At 39.2% G+C, this 20,551-nt stretch overlaps 2 protein-coding genes across 8 annotated transcripts in view; both read right to left on the reverse strand.

The window, feature by feature from the left end:
- CDKAL1 (CDK5 regulatory subunit associated protein 1 like 1) overlaps nucleotides 1-10,658 on the reverse strand; it is a 383,214-nt gene extending 372,556 nt beyond the window's left edge. Inside the window, exons 1-4 of one of the 5 annotated variants that reach the window (XM_042048977.1) lie at nucleotides 10,591-10,658; nucleotides 8,826-8,863; nucleotides 7,039-7,205; nucleotides 4,024-4,136 (exon numbers count right to left, since the gene is read on the reverse strand). In XM_042048977.1, coding sequence (XP_041904911.1) covers nucleotides 4,024-4,136; nucleotides 7,039-7,205 — 280 coding nt within the window. In that variant the 5' untranslated portion in view covers nucleotides 8,826-8,863; nucleotides 10,591-10,658. Of the gene's footprint in view, nucleotides 1-4,023; nucleotides 4,137-5,520; nucleotides 5,614-7,038; nucleotides 7,206-8,825; nucleotides 8,864-10,337; nucleotides 10,546-10,579 lie in introns of those variants that run through there. The other 4 variants (XM_042048978.1, XM_042048980.1, XM_042048981.1 and 1 more) reach the window with 4 other exon arrangements.
- Nucleotides 10,659-14,963: 4,305 nt separating this feature from the next.
- E2F3 (E2F transcription factor 3) overlaps nucleotides 14,964-20,551 on the reverse strand; it is a 41,913-nt gene continuing 36,325 nt past the window's right edge. For 2 of the 3 annotated variants that reach the window (XM_042049158.1, XM_042049156.1), the window contains exons 5-7: nucleotides 20,385-20,499; nucleotides 17,962-18,100; nucleotides 14,964-17,275 (exon numbers count right to left, since the gene is read on the reverse strand). In XM_042049158.1, coding sequence (XP_041905092.1) covers nucleotides 17,010-17,275; nucleotides 17,962-18,100; nucleotides 20,385-20,499 — 520 coding nt within the window. In that variant the 3' untranslated portion in view covers nucleotides 14,964-17,009. The remainder of the gene's footprint in view (nucleotides 17,276-17,961; nucleotides 18,101-20,384; nucleotides 20,500-20,551) is intronic. The other variant, XM_042049157.1, reaches the window with a different exon arrangement.

The raw sequence follows: 20,551 nt of genomic DNA on the forward strand, positions 1-20,551 counted from the left end.
AGAGGAGGAGTTAAGTTCTGTACTAGCATTTATTTCCAAAACCCACAAAAGTGTAGCACAGGTAAGCTTTTACTAGTTTAGTTTCACTGAATGCTTTCTAACAGTTTTTGCTTCATCTTCATAAAAGTTAGTGTTCATTCTTCTGATATTTCTAAGCAACACCTTTCCCACCCCCAGTATGTTTTACAGTGGCTGAGGAGGGAATGCTTTGGACCTGAGCAGCCCTGAGCCAGAAGCAATCTGTACAAAATAACAAGCATACTTAATGTATTGATCCATCAAAATGCATTCAAAGCTGGGCCAAAACCCATTAATTCCACAGAACTAGAAACATACAGATGTCAACATATGTGAATACAACTACCCACTTCAGAAGTCGAAGCATTCTGTGTCTGACTATACCTGTGCAGCTCCATTTTTCAGAGAGAAAGTGCAGCTACATGACACACATACTGAACTCCCTTCCCAAACAAAAATCTTGCTCACAATATTTGAAAGCTCCCAGCTCGCCCACTTCCTGTTTTTCACAGCAGGCATTACTCGTACCATGAGAGTTTCTTCCTCCAGGGCGTATCTCACAGGGAGCACTCCAGCAGGTCTGCAGGCATATCTAAACTATACAGCAAGTCATGCTGCCAAGAAACCAAATCCAGTTTTAGAACCAGTAAAGCCACCATCAGCTACACTGTTTTCAGAATATGAACAAGCACCCATGGTACAGCCCTACACTGATAGCAGCTGGTCCACACGTTTCTGTGTGGCTCAGGCTCATAAAAGAGCTTCGTGTTCCCACAGGACAGCATGCCAGATTTGTTCAGAATGCTGCCTACCTTCACACTGTAAAAGCAAACACAAAAATAGGTTCAGCTCTTCTGCTGGTTTCCCTTTGCCTATTTTTAAGCTGATGCAGTCCCTGACTTTTAATCACCATTGCTGTTATTGCAGTATCTGTGTATTGCTGATTCACACTCTGGTCTGTCCCCAGACAAAGGCAGTCTTTGCTCTGAAAAGCACAGCCCTCAGTTTTCACCTTTGGATATAGACATTCCTGGAAGCAACAAAGGGTGCTTGTACAGAAAGAACATTTTTGAAACACATGGAAAGCAAGGAGGATATTATATCCCTGTTCAGTTTCAGGTAAGTCAACTTGTAAGGCAGGTTGCATTGTTACAAATTCCAGTTAACAACAGGAGTCTGTCTGATGCTGCTGTTCTTCCTTCTATGTTTTTTTCCAATCTTGAAATTAGACAGAAGACACTAGAAATAGTGCTTGACTCCTTCATAATGGAGCAATATCTGCAGGTAAAGCTCACTTTATTTCCTAAAGCAAGAACTTTATTCCATCATCTTTTCAGTAAATGTTGTCTCAAAAGCTTAGGAACATATAGGAATCAGGCTAATCCAAACACTTTTATTTAAGTAATAGTTGTCCAAGACACTGTGACAATAGACAATCTTTCACCTTAGTGAGTATTTCTATCTTTTCCTCAAGAAAACAGTTTTACATAAAACTAACAAATTCCAGCAACAGAGGCATTGATTTACAAAATAGCTCTTGCAAAACATTTTCTTCTTATTTTTTTCATACCATAAACAATATTAAGTTTAATTTCAAGAAATGTTTGAAATTCAAGGAGTTTGGGTCTCAGAACAGGTATTTACAGGATGTCTCCTTCAAGGAGTTTGGGTCTCAGAACAGGTATTTACAAGAATTGCCCTACAATCCAGTTGGGGATGGGAATCACAGCGCAAGGTGTATCTGCATCCTGCGTATTTTCTGCTATTGGAGATGCATAAGCAATAGATTCTCAGCTGTTGTACAAATGCTTCAATAAAAACCCAGTAGTTCTCCAGTGCTGCCTCTGAAGGACGCTCAAGGAGAGAGCTGAGATATTGCTGGGGTGTTAACTTGAATGGCTTGAGTAAAGATAAGATAATATTTGCTAGGTAGGAAAAGTACTGTGCTGGTGCTAAATGATTAGTGGACAATTTTGCTTTACATAAAATGAATCCAGCAGTTTTTACTTCCTCAGATTACATGTAAAACTGTATTTTCCTGCTGTCAGATCCCAAATGACACTCCTGCTCTCGCTCCCAAGAAGTCTGACTGAATGGAGATATGCACCAGGTGAGTAACTTTCCTCTCCAAATGAACTGCACACCGAATTTCTCAAGTGTCTGAGAGCCATCCAGCCTGTATCTTGGAGACCTAAGGAAGGGGAAGCAGCGCATGCAGTTCACTACATGATCGTGATTGTGACCTCTCACTGTTAAGCAACAGTTACTGTTACTAACTGCTTCACTGTATAGGACAAAAAGATTAAATCCCTATTTGACATTCTATCTGAACTTCCCAGATGACTTAATATAAAAGAAGCCAAACATGCCTTCTTAAGAAGAGATTGACAAGAATTACTTAATTTCAAAAAGTAGAAACTACACTGCATAATTTCTGGTTATCACCTAGCACTGAGGTTTTTTGTTTCTTCCATTTAATGTATGTATATACATTTACATAAACTAAATCAAGACTTAGATTTAATAATGACTAGAAACTAGAGGTCAGTTTCATTTACAACTACCAAAATTACTCTGGAACTCCTGTCCCAGCAACTGCAACTTTTATTCAGTTTTTAGTTCTCAGTTTCAGATTCTAGATATAGACTTATTTCAATTCTAATGTTATGAACAGTTAATTTTCTAAAAAGATAAAGTAAGGTATCAAAAACTTAAGGTAGTTCCTTCCTTCACTGCACTCCCATCTTTCCTACATCCCTCCCAGTAAAATTTCAAAAGCACAGAACAGCCATCTGAATCTTGACAACCCAGAAGTAGCTTCTGGAACATATGCATTAGAAAAACTAAGGTAAAGAGGAGTTAAATTTAAGAAAGCCATAATACAAACTCATTTGCAGTCTTATACCAACAGCTGTTACAAATAAGGTTTTTTGGACCAGCATTCCACTTGTCTGTGGAAAGAGCATACCTACTCCAGAACTGTACTACTAATTTAATAATCACCTGGGTTCCCTAAAATAATTCAGCATTTGAATAATTCAGTGTCTTATTTCTACTTAAGAAAGATCAACAGCAATAAAGGAAAATGAGATGCAACTGTTTAACGGTATCATGAGGTGTTCAAGAAAAGAAACAGCTGTTTTGTGAAATCAGGAATGTTTTTAGAAAAATGTCAGGACAGACAACTTTGGAGTCTTTCAGTATACAAGTTCAAGTGCGAGACACACCTGAACTTGAATTAATTAATAAAACTTAAGTTTCTATCTTGAGTAGTCAAAAGCTACACAGAAGTATTCAGATAATACTTCTCTGCTGAAACATGGTATTAATCTAACTTTTCAACTTTTTTGTCAGCATATTTTGCATTAAGGAGATGAAATGTGGTTAGCACAACCACAAGTTTGGGGGTATTTTTAGGATTGGGGAGATTTTTAAAGTACTTGGAAGGGAAGGAGAAATAGCATTCTCAGCTCTTTGGAATCTACAAGGTACAATCCTGTATCATCCCACCTCCATCATACTGATATTCTCTCCTGAAACAAAAGATCATTCACCTGGAGTAGACCACCTCTGCTCCAGTGCAAACACACACATCACCAAGTGAAAACACACTGCCTCTCTCTCTCTCTCCCCCTTGGGTTCCACCAATTACAATTAAAACCCAAGAATTAATATACTTCCCGTCCACTTTTATGAAAACTTTTCAATTCAGTTTAGCAAGTAAAATGTCTAAAAAAGGCACTGAATGACATCTATTTGATGTCTGCCCTGTCAAGAAAATATAACCATTCTGAAAGCACTCATCCCGTAATCATTCTGCTTAATGCCAGGAAAACACTTTACATCCTCAGCTTCAGATCAGAAAGGGAATCAGAAGGGGATTTTTAAAAGCATAAAAGACTGAAATTAAGACTTCAATTAAGACTGAAAATATTTGACAACAACTTGACAGCACTGAATGTTCACCCTAGAAAAACTGATTACAGGGCTCACTCATACTGTTACCTGTAATTTTGTATCCATATGCAGCCAGCTGTCCAGCCATGTATTCACCATCTGAATTATTGTGAGAACAACCCCATGTACGAATCCAGATTTTCTGAACACCAGGAATAATGCTGTCAAGTAAAAAGGAATGAGAAATGCAAGTTAAATGGTGAACAAGCTCCCCCTTTATGCCCACTGAACTGACTGAATGACCGTAATTCTTCTAACTTAAAATAAGCAACACTAACAGTAACAACTCCAAAACAGCTGAGGAAAAACAGTAATTATGTGATTTTAGTGTAATGGGTATTAGGCCTTGCTGGGATAGAGTAACTTTCCTCACAGCAACCCATATAAGTGCTGTGTTTTGTATCTGTGACTAAGTGTTGATAAGACACCGGTGTTTCAGCTATCACTGAACAGTGCTTGCTTGTTTCCCACTGTGCTCCATCGCATCACATGCAGGCTGCAGATGGACAACAGCCTGGGAGGAACATGAACAGAATAGCTGACCAAAAGGATAATTCATTCCAGAAGGCATCATGTTCAGCAATAAAAGCTGTGGGTTTGGTATTTCCAAAATAACCATTGTTCCGAGACTGGTTGGGTACCAGTCTGCTTGTGGGAGGTGGTGAATGGTTGCTTTTGCATCACTTGGGGTTTTTCCCTGCTCCTTCCTTCACTTTATCTGTCTTCATCTCAACCCATAAGCTTTCTCACTTTTACTCTTCCAGTTCTCTCCATTGTGGTAGAGTCAATCCACCACAATTAGCAAGAGATAGAAAAGAGTTTTAGCATGGAGAAGGTGCGAGAGCTGTAAGATAACAACAGATTCAGTACACTGCAGTTATCTTAAAGCAGCAACAAAAACCCCAACAAAACACACATATAAACACACCGAAAAAAATCCCCAAACTTAAACTCCCCAACTTTTTCAAAATTATCATATCATGTACAAGTAACCTTCAAGTGACACCAGTGAAATTAGGCCACCAGCAAACAAACTGCAATCTTTTGATATTATGGCATGCATCGATTGTAGTTCCCTCCATAGAAGCCAGCTCTATATATTAACTTGACGGCCACCAGCCGTACAAACAGTGGGAAGCTCCCATCCCAACCCTTCCAGGCTGCAGAAGCAGCATGGCAGACATGCAGTGTGGAGCTAGCACATACAGTGCTCCAAGAACCAACAAGAAGTTCTGCAAGAAGCTCTCATTGAAATTCCTGGGATAACTGCCAATTGAGCTAAAGACGCCAGTACAAGAACACCACACATCCTGGAACACAATACTGCACCCTGCCTACAGCTTCTTTTTTTTCCCTCCCCCTCCACGCTTCTTTTTTAACAGACACTTCCCCTAATTAAAAATAGAAATTTGTTGATGGAACATTAATGATCATTAAGTGTAAACACAGGGTATTTAGACTTCCTGCTGTCCAAACAACACATGTTCAATGCACTTTCTTGGGTATCAAACACTAAAACGCAGCCTGTTAGAGAATATATAGTACCTGAACACTTTGGGGCATGAAGTACTTGTGTGGAGTATCTAGAGAGCACCAGTTCAGCTCTCCATACACTCCTGGCAGAACGGGACCAATGCACTTTTAGGGGCATGCAGATAAAGATGCATTGTTATGCTTATAAAATCTCTTTTGAACACAGATGAAAACTCAAAATTTAATTTCTCCACAGGAAATTAAATTTCCATCCACAATTTATTTTCATCTTTATCGTACACAGAAATTTTATCCACCAACTTTAAGCGAATGTGCAAAAAAAGGAAAAAAAAAAAAGAAAAACCCCAGATCTCAGAACTGCAGTAGAAACTATAATCAATAACTGAGTTGACCTATACTCTAATCAATTCTACTGCAGCAGATTCTGTTCTTATGGAAATCACAATTAGGAAAAATGCAAAGATACATTTCATGCTCATTGCAAACTATTTCCACTGAAATAAAACCGCAAGTTCAAAAGAAGTTTTACCATGTCACTTGCAGGATGTACACACGAAAAGTACATCCTCTGCAAATCCCAGGATCCAGAAAACAGGTTGAAAGACTGAAGCAAGGAGACTTCATGAAAGGAGACTGGCTTGGGGAACAGTTCAGCACACTGAGCATACATAAGTCCCTGGGCCCTGACAGGATGCACCCACAAGAGAGCCAGGGACATATTGGAGACAGTCCAACAAAGGGCCATAAAGCTCACAAAGGGACTGGAACATGTCTCGTAAGAGGAAAGGCTGAGAGTGCTGGGACTGTTCTGCCTGGAGAAGAGAAGGCTCAGGGTGATCTCATCAAAGTATACAAATACCTGAAGGGAGAGTGCAAAGAAGACAGAGACAGGATTTTTTTCAGTGGTGCCCGAGTAACAGGACCAGAGGCAACAGGCACAAACTGAAACATGGGAGGCTCCCTCTGAGCATCAGGAAACAATTTTTTCACTCTAAGAATGACCAAGAACTGGCACAGGTTACCCAGGGAGGTTGTAGAACCTCCATCCCCTGAAGATACTCAAAAACTACCTAGTCAAGATTCGTGCCAACTGGTTCTTTGTGGCCATGCTCAAGCAGGGGGTTTGCACAAGATGACCTTCCAACCTCAAGCCTTTATCAACTCTCAGGATTTTTTTCTTATTTCTCATTTCAGATGTCAAAAGGCTACTCCAGGACTGCATTTTGAAAACTCAGATTGTATTTAGGTAATTAGCATGTAACAGACAAATTTTCAGAAATGTTTTACACATAAAAGCATAACAGAAACCATTTTTCCAGTCTGATTATTCCACTCATCAACATCTTAGCAATAACTGATTTCTACAGAAAATCTGTCTAGGAAAAGAAATTTGCTTAGGATTTATTATTTATTCTCTCTATGTTCTATAAGGACTATTTTACTCATTTTTATCTTGTACACAGATTTTACATTAAGACATAACACAAACTTCCACCTTGTTTTTAAAAGCTGAAAAGAGCATGCAAGATACAAGAACAGCAACGACACAGGACCACTGTAAGACTTTACCTGTCACTTGGGGGCTCATCATCTGTCTGAACATTTTTTTGGGAGTTGCGTTTTCGCACTTTGGGAAAAACATTCTTTCTCACAAACTGCCGATCATGTGGCCTCAAATCTTCTGCTGACACAATGTCTTCAATATCCTCAAGCACTGACTCACAGGCAGCAGGCATCTTCAGGAAGCGTTGGAAAAGACTGGCATTAGCAAAGCATTTGAGTAGAAAACCAAGGCCTCATATCTACTGTACATTTCTCATAACGAAATGTCAGATGTATTGCTAAGCATACGTGCAATACATCGCACATATGAGGGATACTGAGCACATAAAAACAACCCACTATCCAGAGACATTTCCAGAATGCCCTCTTCCCCCAGTATCTCAAACACAGGCAGGGAGAAAGTCACAAACCATATAGATTCTTAATGGCGTGTTTATAATCATCTGTACCTTGTCATCTTCTAATTCAAAAACGCTTCATCTCCTCTGACACAACGCATCCAAGATACAGATATTTTTAATCATGTCAGCATCATAATAAAATAGTGAGCTCATGTTACGTGATGGATGTACTTCCACTCACGCCACAGAAGAATAATGAAAGTTACAGAATCCAAGTGACTGCTTCAGAGGCCATTCTGGCTCTCTTATTTGGGTGTGGACACTATCTAAATATGTTTTCATAGTCCTTCTGAAAACAAACCAAACTATTCCTAGACTTCCTGATTCCACAGCCTTTCATCTGAATTAGTTCATTCATTGGGACAATAAAATAAAAATTTCTGTTTTCAGGTACAGAACGTTAAACAACTATAACTAACTAATAAAAAATAAATATATTATAATCTGGCTAGAACAATATACTACAAGATTGCTAAAATCTAATTATGTTTTCCACAAGAAAGTGAATACATATGTATATGTAACTCCCAGCATATGTCAAAATCCAGGTTAGTTTCCAGGAATCAAAAAAAAAGCCATTTGCTAGAAGAGTCTATAAAAAAATGTTACTGCATTAACTACATGCCATACTGTAACTCCTAATTACAATAAAGTCTGAAGTACCATTGGAAACTCAGGTTTTTTACATAAACCAACAGTTTACTAAGGAAATCATATAAGGGCATTTCACAGAGTTTACAGGGAAAATACAACACTTTGCTAACTGACAACGAAGAACAAAAAAACAAGGCTTTAATTTCTTTAAAATTAGACTTCAGGAACGGCAGATTTGCTACTGGCATCAAAACACTTCCAGATGTTGCAAATGAATTACTGAAGAACATAAGAAGTTAAACCCCCATGCATTTTCCCAGCATGTGTCCATCAGTCAATATTGCAAAATATACTTCAAAATAAAACTTCGTGTACAATAAAACTTCATGAACCATCACACATCTGCATTTAACTTAAAAAGGAACAGAATGACGTCACAAAGAGGATGCATCTGCCCCAGCTACTTAGGCAATTAGCATTCTTCTAGATAAAAAAACCCAGGATCTATAAAATAATGCAGCAAAAGGTGAACAAAAATAAACATTCCTGAAAAGTCTAACAATAAAGAACACAAGGGAAAGGCGACATCTCTTACACTACTTTATACCACTGACAATATGTACAAATAGGTAAAGTCATCAAATCAGTATCTGGAAGGGAATAAAAAGTTTTGATTTGTTGTTTTCTTCTCTCTTACAGAAAAATATCCAATGTAATGGAGCAGCTGGAAAAACAACTAAGCTTAGCTTATTTTGGTGACCCATGGAAGAAAGAATACAGCCAAACTAAAATGCCTACCTTTTTAAGCAAGGTCTAAATCCTCTTGGACAGTAATCCTGGGGTGTGGGGGAAAAGGAAAAAAGATATGGCATGAACAAGAAGAACTAGCAGACAGAAAACCGTGAATCCATGTTATTGTGCAACAAGTATTCATCCTCCCTTTGCAGAAATACATTCCTTGCCCAGCTTGACCTCATGTGGACTGGGTACACATGCTGGATGGCTGGGTGGAAGAGCACCCACATTTTCCCTGTCTCCTGAGCAGGGGCACTGTTCTTTTAATCCTTCTTCTATAGTCTTTTTTTTTTTTTTTCCAAAGTCAGATGTATTTAAATTATCTCAGACTTCCTCCAGATTCTGCCTTCAATCAGTTTAAGATTTTGAATGAAAGAAGGGAGAGATTAACAGCAAATTTTAGTTCAAATCATTCACAATTTTTTTTTAAATTAGAACACTGTGAAGTTATTTTAAAACAGATTATTTGGTATCTGCACTAGTTCCATATGCATGCATGGTATCTCCTTCACAAGGAAAAAAAAAAAAATAAAGACAGATTCCTGCAGCTATTCTGGTAGATTGACTAAAATAAGAAGCAATAACAAAATTAGAAGTTAATGTATTCTTCTCATACTGCCAAGCTGCACCTACAGAACTCTACATTTCTCTTAAAAAAATATCAGTAAGCAAATAAAAAACTACAGTTGTTTTAACATCTTCTCAGAAACAAAACTTCCCTTGTGCCAGTCTGTTTTGGTCACCCCTCCTCAATCTCCTTGCACATATGGAGGACTTCCATCCAGGTGGAAGAGGACCGCTCTTTCCAGCTATTTACCAACAGATGTCTCCGGGAACGCCCCAGGATTCTATCCGCGGGCTCACACAGAGCAGAAGAAAACTGTACCGTTAACACAGAGTGAGACCAAGTATTATGTACATGTACACGTGCATGTGAATATATGTGTGTATACATACATCACAGAATGACAGAATTATTAGCGTTGGGAAGGGACCTCCAGAGATCATCCAGCCCTGCCAAGTCAGGGCCACCTGGAGCAGGTTACAAGGGAATGTGTCCACGTCGGTTCTGAATGCCTCCAGAGAGGGAGACGCCACAGCCTCCGCGGACAGCCTGTTCCAGTGCTCTGCCACCCTCAAAGTTCTTCTTCATGTTAAAGTGAAACTTCCTGCGTTTTATGGCCTCATCCTGTCACCGGGCACCTAAAAAGTCTGGCACCATCCTGCTGGCACCCGCCTCTGAGATACTGATATGAATTAACGAGATCCCCTCTCAGTATTCTCTTCTCCAGACTAAACAGGCCCAGCTTCCACAGTCTCTCCTCATATACATAAATACGTAAACCATATATATATATATATATATGTGTATATATATATATATATATATATGTATGCACAGACACAAGTACAGCCCACGGGCGAGGGGCAGCCGGGCCGCCGCCTGGACCACGCACAGCCCGAAGCCCAGCTGGGCTCGGCTCCCCTCCCCCGCTTCCCCCCCGCTGAGAGTACCCCATCCCCGAGCTGCATCCCGGCCGCCGACCCCTCCGGAGATTCCCGCCAGGAGATTCGTCTCCTCCTCCCGACGTTAACGCGGAGCCCTGGGAAGGCCCCACAGGGGATGGGAACATCGCGCGGGCAGGAGAAGGGGATCGGCCACACCGTCAGAACCGGGCAGGGGAAGGAAGGACGGGACGGAAGAGGAGAGGAGCGGAGGGAAGGGGGCCGGGGCCCATCCCGACCCCGCCACTCACCCGCACCTTACCCGGGCTCCGCCATCGCGCCCCGCCCCCAAGCCCCGCGCGCGCAGCGACGCCAGGACGGCGGCCGGCGGAGGCCACAACAGCGCGGAGGGCGCGGCACCGCCGCTTCGCCACTGAGAGCGCGGTCCCCGGCGGGAGAGCCTCCCGGAGCCTTGGAGACTCAGCTTCGTTTTAATTGGAAATTAGCAACCCCAGCAATGCCTATCCAGTTAAAGCGGCTGCGATTCTGGTGTGTCTGATCCAAATGGGAGATGAGCTATTCAACCCTCTTCTGGCCACAATGCCCTTTCTTTATCATTATTTTTAATCGTTAATTTCCTCAAAATACAATGCTAGTAGCAACACTGCTGAATAGTCTAAACGATATTGGTCAAAACATTTGGTATCAGATGGCTAGAGTTTCTGGTACTGTTTTCCTCCAAACTTCTCTGACTGATATTTAGTAAAACACCAGTGTGTTGGACTTGGATGGCTGAAGCTAAAGTTCTGAGCAGATTAAGTGTGCAGTGTCCTTGGTGATCAAAGTGTTGTACAGAGTGAGCATAATGTTACTGCTTTGGCTTTAAAATGCACAGTTAACCTAAAACGATTATTTATATTGTATCTTTCTTTAACATATTCTATTTTGAGGTAGTCAGCTTTGGAATGCAAAAGTCACCACTTCCTGTAGTTGCAAATCAAACATCAAGTTTCTCTCTTTAGAAGGGGCCTTTGGAGTCAGTTTACTCCTTGAAAAGAAGATTATAGTCTCCCTGGAACTGGGGGGAAAGGTAATGAAAACCCTGAGTGTATTCCATAGTAGGTCTGTTGGTTCACTCGCAGATAAAATGTGGCAACCTCTAATTACGAAAATTATTTCCCTCTCCTTTTCCTATGAACTAGTGCTTATTTTATGTAATGCTTAGCTGACAATGCCCACAGTGGGAAAAAAAAAAAAAAAAAAAAAGAAAATGTGGCCAAAGGAACAGGAGAGATTTAAAGAAGAGAACTGGGACAGAAAGAAATAAGCACTTCATTTAAATCAGTCCTTAAGAACAAATCATTCTGAGCAGGACTGAGCACTATTAATATCACCCTGGTCTCATGATAGAGTCATTGTTACTGTTTAAGATATATTTGCCTTCCTGTTTGGTCTTTGTTTAGGCACACAAGTACTTTCCAGAGATTCTCTCAGCGAGCCACTGTGTGATGTGTAATTTGTTACTTTTGTAGCATTTTTAGCCCAGGAGAGAATGGAGGAAAATATTTCAAAATGGGTGGCCATGCTGATCTATTTCAGACCTCCTCCTATGGTGTCAGCAGTCCTTACTAGGCCAGTAATAATGGTATCTATACCACCAATCAGCCTTTTAACTGCTGCCTGGTAAGGTTAGCGATTCTCTTCCTTTTCGCTTTTCAGTTTCCCATGTTCAAAGTATTTCCCATGCAGTCCTTGAATTCAGCTTCTCTGTTCTGGGAGCACTGCACTGCACTACCTCACAGCTGTCCCCACCAGCCAAGTGTTCGTGCTCTGGTTAAACGCAGCTGGGCACGCACAGCTGGTTTATGGCTGACTGAAAGAGCAAAGCACAGACAGCCTGCAAGACATAACCAAAAATCTCCAAATGGCCAACACTGACCAACACTACTCATTAAGGGGAGGCAGTGATCTCCAAGAGCAGCTCCCAGGCAGGAAAAGCCCATGAGTCCCATACCTAGTGACATAAATAGGCCACACTGATCAGTTCCAGCATGATCCAGCAGAGCCTTTACTTTGTCCTGCTGCCAAGAATGCAGAGTATCAAGCAGCCCTTGTGCCAACACAGTCGTGTTGAGTCCTAGGATGTAGCCACAACATGGAAGGCACTCTCCCAGTGCTTTTGAAGCTCACAAACCTAAGCTGGTTTGTAGCATATTCATAGTAACAAATAAAGCTGCATCAGACAGCAGGTAGCACAGCAGGTAGAGAAGGAAGCAGATGATTCCCTACACCTCCTGATCAGAGGAAAGAAGTTCATCCATATCTATCTGGGAAAACTGCTTTTTATGTGACAGTGGCTAGGAGTACAACTTCCAGTACTGGCCTTCTCTGGGCTGGCAGCAGACATGCTCCATTTCCTTGAGTGTCCAAAGAAGAGCTTTAGATTAATTCCTTTCCAAGTTGCCTGCAGACCTTACTTCCTACTCTTCAGGTCTGGTAGACTCAAAGACATCAGCCTCAGACTAGGTTACCAACGGAAGTCATAGGTTTTGCAGGAGTAGGTAGTTGGAAAAATAAAAAAACTACCAGGAAAATAAAATCCAAATCTCAAATTCAGCTCCTGGTTAGTAGAAGACACATCCTTAGTTGGTTTAGAGCATCTCAACTAACATCCTTAGGGAAGGAAAACAGCCAGGGAGGTGAGGGCTCAATTTTTGTATGGCAACCTTATTCTCTGCTAACTAACATCAGTTCTGGGTGGAAATAGCTGGGAAGGTATTCAGAAAAAAATGGAGAGTCCTAAAAGAGATACAGGAAATTAGACTTTTTTTTTCCCTCTATTCTTGAAATTTAGGAGAATCTGGCTGATCATTTGTGAGCAACATTCAGCACCACTCAGAACTGGTAACAATCCATTTTATCCTGTTATATGTGACACTTTCTCCCTGTCAAGTTTTAGAAAGAAAATAGTGGATAAAGAAACTCCCAGACTTAATAAAGGCCAAGCATTCTTCTGCCCATTGCTTAGCTGTACAGTAATATCCAGGCAGATCTTGCTTCAGCAAGAAAAGCAGAATGGGGAGATGAATTCTACTTGTTTATGCTTTGGTTAATACCACTGCACTGACTTTGCTCTACAGGCTCGTGGTTCACTTAATGTTGAGAATTGTTGGCTCCAGGAACGCTAATGGCTTCATGCATTAACTGTGTTTCATGTAGGGGGAAAAGACATATACTAACTTTGGTGCTTTTAAACATGTAGCTATGTTTCACTCTACAGAAAGTACCTTACATATCTTTCATACTTTCTACAACAAAAATGTTTGTGTCTGCATCAAGACCAAGGTGCACTTTATTCTTTCAGGTGTAAGTCAAAAGGAATATAAAGTGACTGTTTCTTGTCATTTGTAGGTGGATGAGTTCTTACTGTAGGTTCAAGAGCATGAACCTCCCCTTTTACTTTCAAACTCCTTTCCTGTGTGTAAAGGAATAAATAGCTGCCTATCATTCAGGCCATTTTGACAGATTTTTCCAAAACCTCTTCCATCTGCTGGCAGCCAAGGAATGCAGCATATGCAGCCCCCAATAAAATCTCCCTGAAACTAATACTTGTACACTGAGTAATGTTGAGGTACACCATGCTAGCCCAGAGGAGCCGGAATAAGTATTTTAACTGGCTGGGTTTTTTTATCCTGCACCTCAGCACATGGCAAGTTTGCAAAGCAGATACAGAAAGCAGAAGGAAGGAGAGGGGAAAATGACATGAAAACTGGTAATCCATAGCAGATTCTAGGGGCAAATAAAAAAGTGCTTACGGCAACTGTAGAATAGAGAAACAGAGAACAGGCCAGGGAGGTACAGCAGATATTTATTGCCATCTCTGCTTCAAAGGGAGATCAGAGAACACAGCCATCTAGCCCTCCCTTATTATTTATTAAGAATATAGAGAGGACCTTTGTAATCTTCCTTTCAGTACTGCAGTGTGGACATGTTTGAATATGTACAGGTGCACAGAGGAAGTAATAGCCTTCTCCTAGTGTGCAGGAAGTTGACAAGATACAAATGACTTGCTCAGAGGTACAACATTACAGCATTTAAGCACTCAACCATATTACAGTGATTTTATTATCCTGGGTTTTTTTTGTTGTTGTGTTGTTTTGTTTTTTTTTTTTTTTGGCAATTGATGGATGGCATGTATCTAGAAAGGTGCTGAAGCAATACCAGAAAAGATGTACAAGTTTGTAAATACAGGTCTGGCACAAAGGACTCAAGAAAACACAACTTCTTTTCAAAGCTACTATAAGGAAACTTCTGGAGAATTATCAGTAGGAAGGTTAAGCAGATCCTCAACAACTGCTTTCATGTGATTTAATCCTACAATAACACAATTTCTATGAAGTTTGCAAGAAGTCTGTTTCTAATTCATATGAGAGGAGAGGGAATAAATAAAAATAAACTTGTATTATCCCAACCTCTGGATCACCTGCTGTGTCTCTTAACACGTGTCTTTTCTTCTTGTTTCACTCTGGCTTAAAAAAACCCGCTGAACTTATTGTTGGCATTGTAAAAAAATGGGATTGAAACTATCTGGTGTCAAATGAGTCTTTGCACTAATAACGAAAACAGTAACAGGTTTCAAGAAACAGTATGACAGGCACCAAGAGTAAGAAAAATTTAAATAGCTGTATACAAATCTAAAGTCTTTAAAAAATTTCATTTTTATTGATTCATTACCATACAAAATTTATTCAAATTACATCCATTTGAAGTGGTAAGATCACAGCTAGAGAACAGGTCACCCTTTAATAAATCTATTTACAAAACTCACCATAAAAGCTTTTTTTGTTGATTTTTTTCTTTTTTTTTTTTACAGTATTTTACAGAGGTTTGTTTTGTTTTTTTTTAAACTAGCATACAATGCAAAGCTAAATTAGATTAGTATTTTGCCCACACACACTGGGACAAGTGTTTAGTTTGTACAAAAAAAAGATGGTCTGCGTTAGTCTTCATTTTCTCTTCCCTCGCAAAAGTGCCCCTTTGTCTCATAAATCTTCATGCTCACACAACTTTTACTTTCCTCTTCCACAAGACAAAAACTTTAAATACTACAATTTTATTTACAGATCCACATCTAAAAAAACTCTTAAAAAATTACAAACCAGCTAGAAAATATTCTGGCAGTGTTTACAAATTAATTCTATTGTACAAAACTGCTAGATAACTAAAGTGTGAGTTGAGAACATATATCAAATTAAATACAACTGCTGAATGATCTATGCAAACATTTGTACATATAAACACACACTTAACACTGTTTAACAGTTCTTTATGTGTTGCCCTTTATACATTTGTTATATTCCAAAACCCACACAGTCATACAGTTTCCTTATTAGTACTGTGACTTCTTGCCTTTTCGTGTGTGAGCTTTCATAGCAGCAACTCAATGGTACCAGAAAACCTGCATACATAATATTCTACTACAGTACAAATAGTACTAATTTTCTGAGTATGTCAGATAAGCACAACAGTAATGCAAACAAAAAGATTATATGGGCATAATCTAATCAACATTACATTAATTTAGCCCAGAACATGGCAAAATATTTTACACTCAAGAAAAACAAAATTATTTAAGACTTCTTAGAATTCCTTTGACGTTCAAAAAATAAATATTGGTACTATACTATACTAGCAAAGATCTTCAAAAAATAAATGCAATTCAGTTGATGTGGTACTTACAGTTATGTACTTTGGAAAAAAATTAGTTCCATTTTGCTGGCGAAGAGAATTATAAAAAGCTGTAAGCAGAGGAAGCTAACCCACTGAGATAAATATGATATATTGAACAAACAAAGCTTGGCATAAGTGTTTTCCATAGAGGGAAAAACCCACAGTGCATCTCTAGTAGGCACTTAACATGAAGCCCCACTTAGTACCACAAAAATTCATGTACCAGTTCTAATGCACACTGGGGGCAGTAAAATTGAACTGTGCATCTTCGTTCTAGTTTAAAAAAAACAACCAACAAAAACTACTTTCACACACACACACACACACACACACACAAGCATTTTTAAAAATCTGCGATTACTACGAGAAGTGGCAGAACTTTATACTTTTCAATATCTGCAATATACACTACATTTACAGTGTATTTTTTTTTCATTAAAAGCTTTTAAGGACATAAGTATTTGACCTCATAATGAGACATATACACAGCTCAAAATGAGCATTATGACAGCAATTTAAACATTCCCACAAGTAGCTGAAGAATCCCATTCCACTCTTTTGCATTACTTCATATTTACGTTCACTGCATGTACAATCCATGTTGTGACACCCAAAAGACATGCATTCTCTGCAGAAGGCACGACCTGAAATACTATTATAAAATTGTTATTTAGGACTAAACCAGTTCATGAAGCCCTTCTCCGTAAGCCCACTTGTCACGGTAAGCAGAGACTGGGGGAGTGTGAAGACAAAACATTTACGGTCACCTGCTTGCACCTGCTGACTCGCAAGGCACTGGAGCTCAGGGTCAAGGAGAAGGCTCTGCTGTAAATGCCTTCCATTGTTTCTTATAGTATTATAGGGAGTACTCAATTAAAGTATCAGCATTGTTCAGGAGCCTAGTTTATTTAATAATGCTATTTTATGGTAAGTAGAGGACAACTCTGAATGACAGCAGGTTTTTTGATTCCATTAAAAACATAGTTTAGGTATGGACAGCACTTAAGACAATCAGCTGTATATAAATTCATCCATCAGTGAAGGAAGCTTCTCTAAATCATAAGCATCAAAGAGGTCACTGATGCCTTCCTCATCCCCAAGGCTCAGCAAATAATCTTCCTGAAGCAGAGGAGGCAGCAAATTCACAAATGGTCCTTCAAAGTTTGAGGGAATTTGGTCCTCAGTCTGCTGTAGAAGGTTGGCTGGAGAAGCCAATGGAGAGATTGTTGCCATATTTACTGAGCAGTCACCTTGTCCTGAGTTAGCAGAAGCCACTTCTGTGAGAGGAGAGAGAAGAAAAAAAAAAATAAAAGATGTCACATTTAGTCTCAGTAGAAATATCAGACACAGATCAAACAAAGGAACCACTGCATAAAGAGCCTTTCATAAAGCATCATTTCAACAATAAAAAAATGGCCTGCATATAATTTCTAACTTTTTTTGGTATGTTACAAAGGGCTTCTCAAGAATGAACGTGTTGCTATCTCTCTGACTTTTCTATTAAAAAGTTATCTTACAAGATTTAAACAACTACGGGGGAAATAAATCAAGCATAGTGAGATGCCCATTTTTCAGTGGAGTTCATAGTCAAAACTGAGAACTAGATAACAAATGTCATCAGTGAAGCAATGTAGCTCCACATATACTGATACACAGAGATTTCTGCCTCTTGTGTTGAGATGGATCTTTACGGCTACTGTCCTATTTGAAAACTTGAACAAAATTGTTTCTTTCTTCAATATTGCATACACTTTGTTTTCATATGATATGCAAACAGGAAACTTATTTTAAACAAATGATGTAAAGGAAAACGTATTTCCCACTACATAAACCAGAAATGCATCGTGAAAAATTGATGCCTTAGCTTTTAATTTCTTAGAAAAACAGAGTAAGAGCTGGAAATCCAAAGTTCAAAATGAAAAACCTTGAAGCATGGCCATTAGTAGCAAAGAAATAATTTTACCTTTGGAAATGGTTTTGGAGATATTTCCATTGTGGTCCTGACTATAGGTTTTCATTGGACTGAGGGCATCGTTTTCCTCTGGGCACAGATAAACTTCAATAGGTCCTTGAGTACTGGATAAATGTATCAATGCACTCTGCTAACAGAACAAACATCAGAATGTCATTACACCAATGAACACAACAGAATATTGATGACACTGAATAAACTCTTACTGGAGTGTGAGTGTTTGAGTACAGTTTTACTAATCAAAAGAACCTGAGAAGAACACCAAGCCTTTTTTTCCGAGATGTGAAAGGTTTGGCTGAGGTATCTTGCAGACTAGAACATAAAAACTTTTCCCACTGTAGTGCACAACTCTCAAAATCACACCATTTTGTGTGTCATATCATAAGGAGGGAGGTATACAGGATTAAACTCCTAACATTTTCTTACAGCCACAATAGCCTGGAGCATTCTGATGGAATGGAGCTGTGGGATGCAAGTCACAGGTTTTATTATTATTCATAACAATAATATTGGATGCATTTGTGTAAACGTTTCTGCTTTAAAAATATGCCAATACATCTTTCACACTCTCCCAAAAGCCTTCAGTATTTATTCAACTGAACTCAAATATCTACATGTAAGTTCACCTATTTATCAGGCAATGTTTCCAAATAACAAAAAAAACCTGAGCCAGATGCCATTTTCTTCACCCAAACTTATTTATATAAGTCCTTTTGCCCCCTCAAGGCAATGATTTTGATGGAGATTCTGAATAGGAACTGCTAATTTGTTGCAAGAAGTTACATTTTTCTTAACTTTCACTGATGCAATAAACCAACATGACCCAGGCGCAGAAAACCTGCAAAGCTCCTCTTTGCGTTACGATGGAAAATCATAAATTACTCTGGTTACAAATAAACCTGTTCCTGCTGTATTGCATTAATAGCTTTCTAAAAAGCATGAATACAGGCATTGGGTACCTCTTTGCAGACTTGTTTAAAATACTTCCTTTTGTGCCCTTTGACAAAATGTTCCTCATATTATTTGGGTTCTGACAGTTATGTAACATAATAGATAGCATTTACAAATACAGAGAACAGCAACTGAATGAGGGTTTCCCAGGGCAGAAAAAACAGTTAAGAGTACTTAGGGCAATGCTATAGATAATTAGGAAAAAAAGGAGATGGGAAGAGCAGGAGTTGAAGAAGGAAGGTACTATTGAGCAACTGAGGTATGCAAAAAAAGAACACTGAAATGTAACTGCATGTGACAGAAAGAAATAGGACCTTACTGCCTGAAGGTGAAAATTAAATAAGTTGGGTATAGAAGATAAGTGAGGTCTAAGCACTAATTTTAATGATTGTGTACATCTCTCTCTGCCTGCTTGATTTCACTGACTTAAAAATCAAAGCATAATGCCCAGGGGAAAGAGACAGGAAAGCAAACAACAATAACAGTATGTATTCATGAATACTGATAAAAGACATCCTTTCCTCATTGCAGCAAAATGATTTATTCTTCCTGGCAAAACCTGCAACAAGGTTCAAGGGGGAAAGTAAGGACAAAGGCAGGGAAAAGAAAAAAAGAAGGATGGAAACCATAATGGGCCTAAGGAAGTGCAGAATAATCTTAGGGAAAAAAAGTGACAAGGAATCCAGTGCCTATTCCTGCCTACAGGGCAGCAGGTATTACTGAGCTCACTGGCCAGTGCAGGGATGAAGGATTAAGGCACAGGTATGAACAAAACATAGCAGTGTTTGTGGGGTTAGCCCCATCTCTAGCTGCTCCTTGAGTGAAGAAATTAGGTACATTTTTTGAATCTCTAAACCAGCGGTTCCTGTCAATTATTCCCATTTGCCCAACATAGTTGGGTCTGTCTTCCTAAGTGAGAATTAAAGTAAGTGCCAATGAAGCAAAGATGATGATGAAAGAAGAAAGGGTGAGAATGTGTTCTAGGAGTAAAACGCAAATTTCTACAATAACTGTAATATTTCAGAAAAGAAATTCCTACATGAAAACACGTTTAAATAAATTAGGATATCAGTTATAGGAGCTGTTAAAATGCTTAAGGCATTGAGTTACCCATTAACTTTTTAACCAAAATAACAAAGCTGAATTTGAGAAAGGTTTTATGTTGTTACAAACCAAGGAAATTTCAATTTTCAATAAAGAGCTGTTCTTTATATAAAGTATGGCAAAAGAAAATATCTGTAAATAGTGTGTATTACTCTGAAGAAATCTGAAAGTGAGCGAAAAGGAACAAATAACGATTGTTCTGTGTAACCTGATTTTTAAAGTTTCCCCTCTTTAAAAGAAACATCCCTAAAATTTTTAAGAATATAGGACTGTGTGCCTGGGCTCAGTAAGACCCAGGAGACACTGCATCTGTAAAAAAATGATAGATAACCTAGCAGAAAATGCCAGGTTCTCCTTACCTCCACTGGGTCAGGCACTTCAAGTCTTGTTTCTGGAGGAGCTTTCACAACTATAACAGTTTGGTCTTTAAGGCCACTAATTTTTCGAATATCTTGATACGTCACATAAGCTAATGTAATCACTGTTAAGGAATTTTCCATCCCAGGTTACAATACATTCAGACTAT

This window comes from Corvus kubaryi, unplaced genomic scaffold (assembly GCF_017639235.1).
Source record: "Corvus kubaryi isolate FWS band 111438036 unplaced genomic scaffold, C.kubaryi_AGA036_p1.0 69, whole genome shotgun sequence".
In the NCBI taxonomy this organism is placed as follows: Eukaryota; Metazoa; Chordata; class Aves; order Passeriformes; family Corvidae; genus Corvus; species Corvus kubaryi.